The sequence below is a fragment of the Dama dama genome, chromosome X (assembly GCF_033118175.1).
Source record: "Dama dama isolate Ldn47 chromosome X, ASM3311817v1, whole genome shotgun sequence".
NCBI classification, from domain to species: Eukaryota; Metazoa; Chordata; class Mammalia; order Artiodactyla; family Cervidae; genus Dama; species Dama dama.
Genome location: NC_083714.1, coordinates 26,962,979 through 26,978,448, shown reverse-complemented (window position 1 = coordinate 26,978,448; position 15,470 = coordinate 26,962,979). Strand labels below are relative to the sequence as shown.

Here is a 15,470-nt window from a genome sequence, read left to right as displayed (position 1 = left end):
TAGAATAGAATTGTGCAAAGATTGTGAAGAGCTTGGAATACTCAAGCTAAGGAAAATTATTTTATGCCATAGGAAATGAGAGACTGTTTTTGTAGAAAAGAGTATTGTCATCAGAACTATTCTTAGAAGGATAGAAAGAAGGAATAGAACTGGTACATTTCTAAGCTAAGAATTTCTAGGTTTCCCAATTCCTTGCAATACAGAATTCAAGTTAGGTACACTTCATTCTTGTGGAGGAGTGTGCCTGTGTGCATGCCTGCATACACGCATGTGTATTGCAATAACATGGCTTTGTCTTGTCAGTTTCATGAGTAATATTGACTTAAGGTGAATAAACTCCTCAGTTAGAAAATCCTAGTGTCATTTAGGGCATGTATCCAGCAAGAGTACCTTTTGGACAAACACTTTTATGATTGTTTCTCATTCTCTTGCTCTTTGTTATTAATAAACATTTTGTCTATTTCAGTTGATCATCAACTTATATACATTGAATTTTTAAAGAATCTACTTATGCATTGCTATGGCAGTATTTCTGAGCAAACTGAATTGAAAATATTTGGTGGTGTTAAAAAACAAGTGTTAATTCTCAAACTGATGGCCGTCTTTTTTTGTGTATTCCTTTGAATACCAAAGGATTTGTTTATGTAAAAATATTTGACTTTTGACTCACTGTTCTTTTCATTCTCAAGGTATATCTAGAATTATGTAGTTATCTAATGAGTTATGTTCAGTATTCTGCCTAATTTTTAATGTCTTAAATGCAAGCTTATAGCACAGTTATAAATGCTGCACGTTTAGGTGTCTGATTATTTCCTTAATATTTTCTTTTCTAATGGATTTCCATATTTACAACTTCTATAAGTAAGATTACCTCTTATTTAGAATTAGCACATCCTTGGTCTTTGGCTATTTTATGGCCTTTGGGCCTTTCATTGGAGAAAGAATAGGCAAAAGAGAACATTGATTCATCATTTTTCAGTCTGTTTCATCAACCTCAATGGACAATATGGCTTTCTGAGCTTTTTAGAACCAGTAAGACAAATTTTGGGCTTCTCTGGTGGCTCAAATGGTAAAGAATCCACCTGTAATGCGGGAGACCTGGGTTCGATCCCTGGGTCAGGAAGATCCCCTGGAGGAGGGCATGGCAACCCACTCCAGTATTCTTGCCTGGAGAACCCCATGGACAGAGGAGCCTGGTGGGCTACAGTCCATGGGGTCACAGAGTTGGAGATGACTGAGCGACTAAACACAGCACAGCACAAGACAAATTTTACAATCAGTTATGATTATTTTACAGAAACTGGAGTGCTTTCAGAAGTAGAGAATATGCAGCCTTTACTATAACAGTGATTAAAGGATAATCTATTCATGATTTATACTGAGGCAGAAAAGACTTATTAGTAAAGTCATGGCTAGGTTTTATATTATACTTTCCTCACTGTCATCAATTGCTTATCAGTGATTAGTAAAACTTTTTAAAATTTCTATGATTGTGTAGAGTTTTTTTTTAATAGTGGAGAAAGTCCAGTAACTATTTTTGACACATGAACTCTTGTAATGATGGTAGCTATAGGTCTTCACAGTAGAACTATATAAGGAACTGTAGCTTGTGAATTTAATAATAAAAATCTCAGTTGAGGGAGGAGTGAACTGGTTGAGTTTAAATGATAAACATTTACAAGGTCAAGAATTGAAGTCTTTGCATAATTTGTGCCATGCCCTTTTATTTTACCTCTCATAATCCATGCAGCTGACCAGTTTTGACTTTGGGCCTACTACCAAATGTCTTTCGTTAAATAAACAATCGAGCAAATGATGTCAATACTGGAAAACTAATAATCTTTAGTAATATTGCCTTAATTTAACAGCTCTACATTAATCATACTCCTCCACCACTGTCCAAGAGTAAGGAGAGAGAAATGGACAAGAAAGATTTGGACAAGTCAAGGGAAAGATCCAGAGAAAGAGAAAAAAAAGATGAAAAGGACAGGAAAGAGCGGAAAAGGGTTTGTAATTTTTTAAAAACTAGTTTGGAAAGTTCATTATCATGTACAGTAGTGTCTGTTGCCTTATCTAAAGTACTAGTTTGTTGCATGACAGTCTATTATTTGGTGTTTAACTGGTATTTTCACCCCAAAGTGTGTTTGAATCTTCTACAGTTATAAGGATCTTCAGCCTAATAATCTCTACCAGCTCTTCTTGCCTATCATGTCATTTTACCAAGTATGTGAAACTACTGCAGATATTCTCCAATGCTAGTTAGCTGTGCTCTTCTTGTAGAAAAGTAGCACTTTAAAACAAAAACTTTCAATCAACGTAGTTCACAATTCTTGGTTCTAGGATCACTCAAACAATGACCGAGAAGTGCCACCGGACTTAACCAAGAGGCGGAAAGAGGAAAATGGAACAAGTAGGTAGACTTATTAATACTTTCCAAGTAGTCATCAAACTGAATTGAAAAAGGCTTTCATGATTCTCTTTTATAATTTTAGTGGGGGTTTCAAAACACAAAAGTGAAAGTCCATGTGAGTCTCCTTATCCAAATGAGAAAGACAAGGAAAAAAATAAGTCAAAATCTTCAGGCAAAGAAAAAGGCGGCGACTCATTTAAATCTGAAAAGATGGATAAAATCTCCTCTGGTGGCAAAAAGGTAAATTATGAGAACAAAAGGAACAATGAAACATTTTCTTAGGAATTCTCCCATTAGAAAATTTAGCCAATAGTGCAGGTTTTTTTTGTAGTCAAATAGTCTTCTGTTAATTATTTGGGGGTGGGAAGAGGAGGGTTTTGGAGGAGGGCAGGTTTTCTTGGAGAACTTGAAGCGGTTTAGTCCCAAATTGCTGGGAGGGTAGAATTAAGATTACTTCTGAATTTCCTTTCCTCTCCATTCCACTCACACCTACTTCTTGTCATTGAGTTTCAGTGTGTTTTAGTGTGTTTTCTTTTTTCTCTGACAACAATTCTTATAGTTTCTCTTTGGTCATGAGATTAAAATATGGTCACATGTATTCTCCCTGATCATTACACTGTTATAAGGTCTTTCTCATTTTTCAACACACTTTTATAACATTTTCTCCTAATAAACTTATGTTTACATCTTATATTTGATTTTAAAATTAAGTGTAGTGTGCATTCTCTTAGATACTAATGGATAATACTCAAAATATATCCCATGCATCTGTCATAAAGTAAGCAAGTCATTAAGTGTTTACAAAGCATCATTATATTTAGTCAACATATATGCCATATATTCATAGTTCTTAAAAGAAGTTTTTGAAAATTATAAGGTGATGGTTTTAAAAGGGAGGCTGCTCCTTTTTAAGTATTTTAAACTGAGGTAAAATTTCACATAACATAAAATTAACCATTTTAAAGTATATCATTCAGTGGCATTTAATATATTTACAGTGTTTTGCACTTATCATCTCTGTCTAGTTCCAGAACATTTTCATCACTCCAAAGGGAAACCACATACTCATCAAGTCATTCCCCATTTCTCCCTCCCTTTAGCCTTTCAAAACTCTGAATCTGCTTGCTGTCTTTATGAACTCTTTATGAGCTTATCAAAAACTCTGGCTATTTCCTATAAGTGGAACTGTATAATAATGTGGCCTTTTGTCTCTAACTTCTTTCACTTAGTGTAATGTTCTTGAGATTATTCATGGTGGTGCATGTATCAGTACTTCATTTCTTTTCATGGCTAAATAATATTCCATTGTTCGAATATACAACACTTGCTTATCCATTCATCAGTTGATGGACTTTTGTCCTGTTTTCCACCTTTGGCTGTTGTCATTTGTGCTGCTACAAACATTTGTGTGCTACTATGAATTATTTGTTTGAATATCTTTTTTCAGTGATCTTGTGTATATACCCAGGAATGAAATATCTGGGTTATATGGTAATGCTATGTTTAGCTTTTTGAGGAACCACCAAACCGTTTTCCATAGTGGCTGCACAACTTACATTTCTACCAGCGATTATATGAGAGTGCCAATTTCCCTACATCCTTGCCAACACTTGTTATTTTCTGTTTCTGTTTTATTTATTTGTTTTTACTGTAGCCATCCTTGTGGGTGTGAATTAGTATCTCACTGTCATTTTGATTTTGTGTTTTCTTAATGACTAATGATGTTGAGCACCTTTTCATGTACTTGTTGGCCATTTGTATATCTTTTGAAAAAATCTATTTAGATGCTTTGGCCATTTTAAAAATTGTATTGTTTGTCTTTTTGTTGCTCAGTTGTAAGAATTCTTTATGTAGTCTTGATATTAGACACTTACGAGATACATATATGCAAATATTTTCTCCTGTTCTGTAGGTTGTCTTTTCACTTTCTTGATAGTGTTCTTTGATGCATACAAGTTTTTACGTTTGATGAAGTCCAGTTTTGTTTTGCTTGTGCTTTTGGTGTTATATTAAATAAGTCTGAAGAAAAATTAATGTCTGGTGGGTGATGAAAGGGATTTTAAGCTGATTTTTATATTTGGTTTTCCCTTCCTCAACTAATTCCACCATTCGTTATAGGAGTCCAGGCATGATAAAGAAAAGATAGAAAAGAAAGAGAAACGGGACAGTTCAGGAGGAAAGGAAGAGAAGAAACAATATCCTTTTCATCTTATAGATGTTTTTAATCAATATAATGGAAAACTTTGATACTGATCTTATTTAGGATTGTACCCTTGTAATATGTGTCTAAATGCTTAAGGGCTTACTACCTTTTAAATGGTCTCTCTAGTTAACCCTCTCAAATGTATAAAATGTGGAAATGGGAGACTTGATTGTTTTTTTAAACTTCTTTGGTAACTGAGGTTGTTTTATGCCACCAAGGGATTTAAAGTCCCTCTGGCTCTCCCACCAAGAGGAAGAAAGGAGACAGAGTCCCTTGGGCTGGGGGCATGGGGACTAGCAGGGCAAGATGCTGCTGCAGATGAGCAGAGCTGGTAGAGTCTGAGACTGCCAGGCTGGCAAAAGTCAGTTAGGCCTGCAGGCTGAGGGGTTGTACTAAAAGATGAGACACGATTCTTTTTATCCCCCGAAAAGTTGTTTTCCCTTAATTTGTCATCTACTCATAAGTCCTCGGACAAGCACAGATAATGAAGACTTTCAATCAAGGTGAGTGTTCTCTCACCTCTTTTTCATTTAAAGATAGAAATACAAAATGAGATATGATAATGTTGAAGAAACTAGATTCATTTTTGCAAGACACAACTGTAGTTTTTCACCTAAATATAATGCTCAGGTCTTTGGGTAAAGATGTGAAACAAGATTCATGGTTATTTTTGAGCTGTTTTCATTTTAAGCTTGCTGATTAGTCATGCCTTTTTTTTTTCTTTTTTAAAGCACCAGGATATGTTTAAAAACATCTGGCTTTCTCTCCACCACTCATTCCCATCTTCTCTGGATGATTAATCACTTTTTTTAAAGTACCTTATAGGTGGTGGTGGTATCTGCATTTTACAGGGGAAGAAACTGAGACTTTTAAGAGGTTAAGTGGAAGGGAGTGACAGAGAGATTACCTGACATGGCCAGCACGTAAACGTAGACCTTCTTGCCTGCTAGTGTTCTGTCATCTTTTGCCTTTCATGCCGACATGTTATTCAGAGATTTTTTTTGTCTTAAGTTTCTCACTTCTCTATCATTGCCCATGTTTTTCAAAGCCAAAAATATGGTCTGTGGTTTTAGTTTTGGAATTTAAAATAGGCAATTTTGTTTTCAAAGTAGTTATACCTTACATGAGTTTTAAAAAATGTTTTATCCATCTTAAATTATTTGTGGACAGAGTGTTCAGAACCCTTAATATGATCTTTTTTGAGCACTCAGATAATCATCTGCAAAGTCATTGTTTGGTGATGCCTTAGGATTATTGAGGTATGTAGTATGATTTGCCCTCTACAGCTAATGGTTTGAGATGGCAGTATTGAAGTTGTTGAATCTTTTATAGCCAATTTTCTTGTTTCCGTATTAGCTGTCACTTCTTAATGATATCAGGTGTACTTACATTCTCTAGCTCCCTCCTAATATTATTTGCTTCTTCTGATCTTTTATGAAACTGGATAGATAACCAAGGCTGTTTACAATTTGAATGAGAAATATCTGAGAGCCTATTCCATATAAAGCGGTGAGCTTTAGAGTATGGATTTTGTTGTTTATTTTGGCTACAGAGCAGGGATTTGAGGTTGTCAGGTAGGTAACTTCCTGACAGATTATGTGCTTTTTCTGTTTTATTAGTCTGTGCTTGTTTTCTAAGTATTAGCGTAGAAGGGAAGATGAGAGTTGTGAGAGAGCTTTTGAGAATTTAGTAGATTTTTTTAAATTAGGAAGATTATAAAAGAATATTACCTATTCTTAAAAAAAAAAAAAAGAATATTACCTATTCTTAAATTCTAGCTATCCCTTTACCTAACAACTAGCTGTCTTCCCTGGTGAATGATAAACTCTTAATCTTTTTTTATTCTTCACCATAACCTTCCTTTTAGTTGGCATTTTACTTTTTGCTTTTTACTTCTTGCTGTCACCTGGTCCCCTTATTAAAAAAAAAAAAAGCTCTACCTCTTGTATCTTCATTAGGAATGGGCCAATCATTGTCATTGACAGCTTTCACTGTGGTTTTATACATCTCTCTTTATTCTCTTCTTGCGTAGAATCTTTGTGAAGCACTGGTAGACTTTTCCTTTTTTTTAAGCTGTTCCGGCTGTCTTCTGTTGGATACCTTCTAGGGTTGGTCAAGTCTTTATGCTGTCCCTTTTCATTTAGAGTTCTCATCATTTCTGATTGGCATCGTTTACCTTTAGGCCACTTCAAATCTGCTGTTCCTTGCTCCCTTTTTAATTTTATATTATAAAGAAAGGAGAACTGCTACACATGTCACATTTCTCTGATTCAGAGATGTCATTAATTATAAGATTCATTGTTGCTTTCTAGAACTGTTTTTTTTTCCTTGAGAAAAGTGCATAGAGAAATGACACTGATTTGTAAGTATCACCCTGATCTCAGAAACATTTAAATGATCATGTTAGAGTTAAGAAAATATGAATGTGACCCAGATTAAATTCCTTCCAAAGTCTTCTTTTCCTGTTTCATAGTTTTTGGTTGCAAAATCCTTTTTGCTTGTTCTCTGTATTTCCTGTTACTTGTTTTTGCTAACGTCTTTGTCCAGATTCATCTTACCTCTCTTTGATTTGGTTTCTGGAACACAACTAACTTCTTTGCTTTTAACCTTTTCCCCTAGTTTAATCTTTAAAAATTCCTGTCTATGAAAAATTTCCACTTAGAACCATTCTTTAGAGTCTCAGTTTTAAATTGATATGTATGGTCTTCAATTCATTAATATTGAGTTCAGCTGTCTTTTGAGAGTCCTCTAGTGAGCCAGACATTGCTAAATTGAGACTTGCTTTTAGGTTTTGAGAAACTCAATCTACTTGCACTTCGATCCTGGATTCTTGATTTCAAAGAATATTAACAATTAACTCTCTGCTGCCCATCTGTATTTGTAGTATACTACATTCCTATTCTAATACTCCACTCCAGCGAGGCCTAATATATTTTACCGGTCTGTCTGTCACCTCCATCTCTTATGTGTAACCTAGCTCTTAACATTTAAACCCAAGGTTGCAAATTCTCAGCCCTTAGGCAGAATGTGGATTATTAGACATACCTTCTTGGCCTTGCACAGTAGTAACATTTTCAGAATAGTTAACAAAATCCAAATGTTACTTTCTATTGAAGAACTGGAACACCTGGCAACATTGTGTTCTCATTTCTGAATGGCAGCAATCAGCTAGACCTGCCTAGGTGCTTGTCTCCCTTAAATAGAATGGGTCTTTTTTTGTAGTTTGCCTCAATCAGGCCCCAGTAGGTGCACTTCCATTTGTTTCCACTTTATACTAGCCCCTATAAACAATTGATTTTGTAATCCCCATTCTGAGTCTTTCTTCTTCAGTCCATACTTGGAAACTGACCTCCAAAGTGCTCAAAGATTGCTTATTTTAGGAATGTGTTACCTTGAGGTGCAGTTCTAGATGCTGATAATATATGTAGAGTAGGGAGTGTTCAGTTAACTTTCTCAGTAGTTTCCCATTGCTTACAGGCGTGTATCAGCTTGTCTAGAATCCTAGTCACTGATTCTTATGTATATAAGCTGCTGCTGCTGCATATATGAGTGTGTTGCATATCCCTTTCCTTAGATTTTGATCTTGTTGAAGGCAGTTAACTTCCATCTCTTCCTTCTAAACTTCCATCTCTTCCTTCTAATCAGACAACCAAGTATTTTTCTTTATTACTTACTGTGTTTCAAAGGGTGTTGGTTTAGTTGCTAAATTGTGTCTGACTCTTTGCGACCCCAAGGACTATAGCCCGGGTTCCTCTGTCCATGAGATTTTCTAGGCAAAAATACTGTAGTGGGTTGCCATTTCCTTCTCCAAGAGATCCACCTGACCCAGAGATGGAACCTTCATCTCCTGCTTGGCAGGTGGATTCTTTGCCACTGAGTCACCTGTTTCAGATACTCTTAACTTTACATGGAGAATTATGTACTCAAGAGTGTTAACTGTATCTTTTTGGAATTGAAGAGAAACATCATTGACTTTTTTTTGCCCTCAAAAGAAGGTTCAGTTTATTTGTAACATTTGATAGTATACTTACTGTTTAAGAAGTTGCTGTATATGCTGCAACATATTTTTTGAGGGCAGTTTTATTATGCTTTCATCTGGGTCTGTGTGTAGCAACCACTAAAGGTATATAAAAGTTTTGTTAGGAGATTGAAATGATAGACCTGAACTATTTTTCTTTTCATTTTTATCCTTTAAAGTATCACTGAATTCTGTGCACTGATATTCATAGGCACTAAACAGTTGGGGAGAACAGGAGGGATTTTCTATTTCCTTTCTTCCACTTAAGGCAGACAAAATATTCACTCAGGTGCTGTGCTATTCTTTATCTGGACATAGGCATGAGCACTTCCCAAAGACTCCAATGTCACATTTACCCCGAGTGACTATTCCCCATACACACATTTATCTTGAGAGGTACCCCAGGGTGTCGTGAGATTCAGTTCAACAGAATCCTAGTCTTAACTGTTCCATTTTATCCAGTTGGAATACCTCAGGAAGTGTGTTTGCAATGATAAAAATTGCTAGGGAGCAGTTTAAGGGTAAGTGAAGGAGTAAAGTGGAATTAGGATGGCTGTCCTTTTGTCTTTCTCCTGTAGCTTCTTTCTTCCTTGTAAATGTTCATTGGACTTTTTAACTGTCAATTTTATCCATGTGTGCCTTTCTACTTGGCTTGTGGGTGCCTGTGTGTGTGTGTGTGTGTGTGTGTGTGTGTGTGTGTGTGTGTATGTACAGGTACTAGGATTAACCAGGAATAAGCTATTAATTTGCTGGGCTTGTATTATGTAGTTTCTCTCCATAAATTTTGTTGCCATCCAGAGGGCTCTTTTATGAAGAACAATTGAAACATTTCTTAGGACCTTTTTGGTGAATTTAATCATAAAATTAGTGTGTGTGTGTGTATAAAGGGGTAGCTCTGATAACAAGGCTGATATCCTATTTGTCTTTGTTTTCTACTTTGATCAACAGTCTAGCTGCTCTTTCACCCAGACCTGTGTTTCAGACTTCGTTCTTGCTGTCAAAGCTCTCTATAAAATAACTTCATTGAAAATCAGCTGCCTCAACTCTGAAAGGGTACTCTTTGAAGGCATTTCATACATAGTTTTCTGATCCCCAGACAAAGGAGAAGGCTGTGGTGGAACATAGGGAAATGACAACCTTACTAAAACAGCAAGGCCTATTTCTGGCAAAAAGCAAAGAAGAAAAAACCCCAGGATGTTCAAATAATTCCCAATGGAAAGTGATGTTTACAAATGTAATCTTGTCTTAGCACAGTGAAAGGCCACCTTTTTTGGAAATGTGTCCTGCAAAGATGGTATTACCAATGCAGCTTATAGCACTGGGAGAGGAAAGCTGTCTAGGATCGAGGACAGCCAACTCTGAACTGAGCCTAAAGTAGAAACTCTTTGAGGAATATCAGCAGTCCTTGATGTGAAAAGATCGGTGGGATTTCTTGCATTTAGAACCTGTGCTTTCTTATTACAGTGGTTACAGTTGGACATATTTCTTAAGAATAGTTGAAAAAAAAAATAACCTTAGTAGAATATTCCAGGTAATGTGGTATAGACTTGTTAATGAGAAGAAAATATTACTCTGCTGGAAGAGAAGAGTCCTAAAGTCTGAGTTTAACAGTGTTTCATCACTGTGTGACTTTCTTCTTGATGGCATTTCTTTTCTCAAGTTCCCTGAACTTGGGGCGGTTTTCAAGTTTGTAATCCCAAGACTTCAGCATTATTTTGTAAATGCATTCTGGACACTGCTGAGACTGACATCCGGTATCTTCTTTCCACTTGCTCTTGTGCTTGCTGATTTGTCATTCCAGGGTGTGGACAGACCCCTAAACTGAAGGTCTCCCAGAGGAGGATGCCAAAGCTCCATGCGTCACTCTCAGAACGATATCTCCCATAATTAAGAGCTTCTGGTGCTGTCCATTTAATGGGAATCTGCTTTAAATCAGAAGATGAATACACACCACCATCCTCTTGACGAGACATTCCAAAGTCACTGATTTTCAGAACATTATTTTCACCTCCAGGCAGTTTCTTGCAGCAAGGTCCCTGTGTATACAATTTTTACCTGAGATTTGCCACCCAGAAGCAGCATCTAATAAAATTCACTAACTGTTTTAGTTCATCCTTCTTTCTCAGAAAGGAGAGGAAATCATGTCCTGGGACAAGTCCCTTAATTTTGTAGATAGGCTGTATTTGTGTGCTAACTTTTATGAGTTTTACAATAATGGTATGATTATATTGCTTGAGGATTTTGGCTTCTTGTAAAAATTTTAATTTCATTTCCTGGGAAAGATCATCTTCACATGTTCTAACAGTGATACCAGTTTTATCTTTTAAGGTGCCTGTAAATGTGTCATCAAAATTTCCCTTGCCCAGTAATTATGACAGCTTCATGATTGAGAACCCATTTCTTATACTGATACCATGATACTCTTTATTGTAACATGGACTTTTTGGCAGTTAAAAAAAGTGAGTTAAATTCACATAAAATAAAATTTGCCAACGTGGTTTTTAATATATCACTATGTTGTAACTATCACCATTAATTCCAGAATATCTGCATCATCCCCAAAAGAGACCCCAACACCTCTTAGAGTCACTCCCAATTCTCTTTCCCCTCCCCCTGGAAGTAACTAAAGTATTTTCTCTTTGGATTTGCCTATTTTGGACATTTCATCAAAATGAAGTCATTCTATATGTGGCCTTTTGTGTCTAGCTGCTTCTACTTAGCATCATGTTTTCAAGATTCATCCATGTTATAGCATGTATAAGAGCTTCATTTCTTTTTATAAGTGAATACTATTCCATTGTATGAATGTGTACCACATTTTTATCCATTCATCAGTGATGAACAGGAACAATGATTTAAGTATTAAAATTGTAAGTTCAACATATGTGTATCTATAATTATAATTGGTAATGTCAAGATTATACATGATGTGAACAGAATGCTGTATAGAAATGATATGTAAATTATTGTCAGCATTTCATGCAAGTGTGATTATTTTCTAAGACCCTTCTAGCTCTGATTTTATGAAATATGTGAATGTAGTATTTCATAAGTAAAATTTAATGCCTTAAGCATTAATTTAAAATTTGAATGAGAACAATGTTAGGCAGATATGAACTTATTTGCCACATGTTGTAATAATCATGTTTTGATTTATTTCAAATATGCAGTATTTGAAAAATGTCAATACATAAAGGAAATGAGTATAATTAAGTCAATATATTTTTAAAGCAATTTTTATAATTTAGCAGACATTGCATCTTAATATAAGTAACTATTAAAATCATGTCCTTATGAAAAAATGTGATGTCATTTTTCTTTTTATTGATCATGTAAAATTGGTTCCTTTTCATTGCTATGTGTTGTTTACTTTTGACAAGCTATTGCTTGTCCCAGTGGAATGTTTTACTTGTTTCTATTTCATTTTTTCCTTCCCCCATTCCCCTCTTTTCCTCTCTCTCAGATAAAATACAAGTTATAGTATGCCAAGTAGTCAATAAGAAATACACAAATATTTTATCCTTATCTAGGGACTTAATTCAAGCATTGGTTATTCACAGAACTCATTGATTTTCTTTCTTAAATTTTCCTTCTCTTTTTTCCTTCCTTTCTTCTCTCCTCCCTTCTCCTTTGGTCTGTCCCTCCTCCGCCTTCCATCCGTCACCTCTCTCACCCCCCTTCCTTTCTTATCTATCAATATAATCACTTTGTTTCTTTCAGGTGAGATTGGAATGAATTGTTCAGCTGTGACCAGAAATTTATTTTCCTGAGTAGATTGCCAAGAATTATGAATGAAGAGGGCCCATTTGCATCTCCTTAAATTATTCAGTTATCTGCTTTATTGCTCCATGCCGAAAACTTTAAATTGTTGAGTTGTGCATTACTGTATTTAACTTGTTGCTTAGTTTCTACATGTTTATTTTCAGTAAATGGCTGAAAGTGTTAACTGTTTCATATTTTTAGCACAATGTGCTGCATACAGTTTCCAATAAGCAAATAAGGTTACATATGTACAGAATTTCACTTTAGAGTAACTAAATATTGCCTGGGTTTATTTTTTTTTCAATATGAAATGCTTCCTTTTTATTGTTTGAAATGGAAAATAAACAATTATTGAACCATTTTGAATTTACCTCATTTAAAAACTCAATTTTAACTTATTATTTGGCCTGTTTTATATTTAGTCAGTAAAAAAACAAAGTGGGAGCAGTGTCTTATGCAATGCCTAGGAATCATTTTATATAGTTCGTGTACGACATTAAAACATGTTTGAAAAAAAATGGTACCAGCACTCACTTGTCCCTTGCCATTTTTTCTTGTAATTATTTTAGAAAAATCAAGGGGTTGGGGGGAATAAAAATGTGTTTTAATTCTACAGTTAGAGAAGCTTTGTATTGCTGAACTTTCATCTGGAAAAGTTTCACAGTGACATTTTTAAAAGGAAATTTTTTTATCTATCGAATTCTACCCATGTAACCTTTTTTTCTAAATAAACAATAGTTTTCTCAAATGATTGTATATCATTGTGTATATTGTTGCTTATTCAAAACAACTTAGCTGAGATTCCTAGCCCTTTTCTTCTTATTTGTGTCTTCGTCCATGGACCACAATGTTTCCAAATGACAGACATCTTATCCCAATATGAGAAAATCCTGTTTGCTTTCCTCTGCACCTGGGGTAGAAAGTGGGCTGAAATCATGCCCAGACTTATTCATTTACTCTTCAGTTTCTTGGACCCCAATGATACCTATGCAAATTAAATTTTTTGTAGAGAATGACAGTAAAGGGTTTAATTTTTAAAAGGATTGAGACATGCTGAGTATATTTTAGGATTGGCAAAGGAATATAAATCTTAATGCCCCCTTTCAGGTAATTATAATTTGCAAATTGATGAGCACAGTGATTACTGGAGAGTGATCCATTCAATGGCTGTTGAGCATCTATAATGTGCCTGGCATTTTTTAAAAAATGATACATTGTTAGAATGATTATATGCCAGTGAGAAAATAACTATGGTTCACCTCAAAATCATTTGTTTGAAACATATCAGGGAAGAGCTTTCCAGTAGTTATGTTGCATTGGCATTTTAAAGATTTCATGATTGTGAAAATTTGCCAAAACTTAGCATCAGAATCTCTTCTCTCTGTCCTCCAATTTACTGAACATGGGTAACCTTTGCTTTTTTGCTTTTGGCCTTGCTAGAAATGCATTGAGAATGGAAAACACTAACTTTGAACTTAATTGTGCAGAAATTTATGTTGCAAGAAGAAAATCTGTATTCTTTTTTCAGTTGTTCAAAATCTTTATTTTTTTCCATTAATTTTTATTAGTTGGAGGCTAACTACTTTACAGAAAATCTGTATTTGATAGCTATTTTAAAGCACCTCTGTTCTACAGGCAAAGAAGTATTAAGACCTAACTCCTGTATCTACAGTGCTTCCAATTCTAACTTTAGAGATAAAGGCCAATTGAGTGCTGTTGGGGGTCAGCAAACTTTCTGTAAGGAGCCAACTAGTAAATATTTGAGACTTCGTGGGTTTACATTAACCCATTTGGAACTCCTCAGCTCAGCATTATAGTATGAAAGCAGCCATAGATGGTATGTAAATGAATGAGCATGATGGAGTTCCAGTAAAATTTTATTTTCAAAAACCTCCAGAGAATCCTGTGGAAGATTTATTCAAAAATATTTGAGTACCTCTTAGGCACCAGAGGTACAGCCTTGAGGAAGACAGTTTCTGCCTTCATGGAACTTCCTATTCTATTAGGTTGGTGAAAAAGTAATTGCAGTTTTGGACCCTGAATTTTAAATCATTATAACTAGACTCAAACACATCTTTATCTATCAAAATAGGAACCATTATAATCACCACATTTTTGCCAATGAGAAATAAGTTTGTTTATTCCTATAACATACAAATCCATGCTTCAGGATTCAACAGACATTTTCTGCCGCCTTCTGGTTGTGGAAGTGTTTTCCCTGCAAAAAGTTGTAGAGATACTTGAAGAAGTGGTAGTTGGTTGGCAAGAGGTCAGGTGAATGTGGCAGATGAGACAAAACTTCTTAGCCCAATTCGTCCAGTTTTTGAACCATTGGTTGTGTGCCCTGCATTCTGTTGACCAGTGCCAGCTGCAGGCATTGCAGTTTTCAGTGCATCTCATCGATTTGCTGAGCACACTTCTCATATGTAATGGTTTCACTGGGGTTCAAAAAGCTGTAGTGGATCAGACTAGCAGCAGGCCACCAGAAAGTGACCGTGACTTTTTTTTGGTGCAAGTTTGGCTTTGGGAAGTGCTTTAGAGTTTCTTGTTCTAATCACTGAGCTGCTCATCGTCACTGGCTGTCACATAAAGTCCACTTTTCGTTGCACATCACAATCCCAAGAAATGGTTCACTGTTGTGTAGAATAAGAGAAGACACTCCAAAATGACGATTTTTTTGATTTGCCATCAGCTCATGAGGCATGCACCTATCAAGCTTTTTCACCCTTCCGGTTTGCTTTAAATGCTGAATAACTGTAGAATGGTTGGCACTGAGTTATTGGGTAACCTCTCACGTAGTTGCAAGAGGATCATTTTTGATGATGGCACTCAATTGTTGGCAACTTCCGATGGCCAGCACTATGCTCCTCATCTTTAAGACTTGTCTCCTTTGCAAAACTTCAACTACCACTGCACTGTACGTTCATTAGCAGTTCCTGGGCCAAATGCCTTCTTGATGTTATGAGTTGTCTCCTCTGCTTTATGACCTGTTTTGAATTCGAATAAGAAAAATCACTCGAATTTGCTCTTTGTCTAACATCGTTTCCCTAGTCTAAAATAAATGTAAAATACACAGC

General features: G+C 35.6%; 1 protein-coding gene and 1 pseudogene across 16 annotated transcripts in view; one reads left to right on the top strand and one right to left on the bottom strand.

Annotated features, from left to right (window-relative positions):
• THOC2 (THO complex subunit 2) overlaps positions 1-13,144 on the top strand; it is a 112,890-nt gene extending 99,746 nt beyond the window's left edge. For 8 of the 16 annotated variants that reach the window (XM_061136532.1, XM_061136531.1, XM_061136528.1 and 5 more), the window contains 6 exons: positions 1,869-2,006; positions 2,341-2,410; positions 2,493-2,650; positions 4,529-4,605; positions 5,071-5,116; positions 10,433-13,144. In XM_061136532.1, the coding sequence (XP_060992515.1) occupies positions 1,869-2,006; positions 2,341-2,410; positions 2,493-2,650; positions 4,529-4,605; positions 5,071-5,098 (471 nt within the window). In that variant the 3' untranslated portion in view covers positions 5,099-5,116; positions 10,433-13,144. The other 8 variants (XR_009691934.1, XR_009691933.1, XM_061136523.1 and 5 more) reach the window with 7 other exon arrangements.
• LOC133052579 (tyrosine-protein kinase Fer-like) lies at positions 10,314-15,265 on the bottom strand (annotated as a pseudogene).
• Positions 15,266-15,470: the final 205 nt, after the last annotated feature.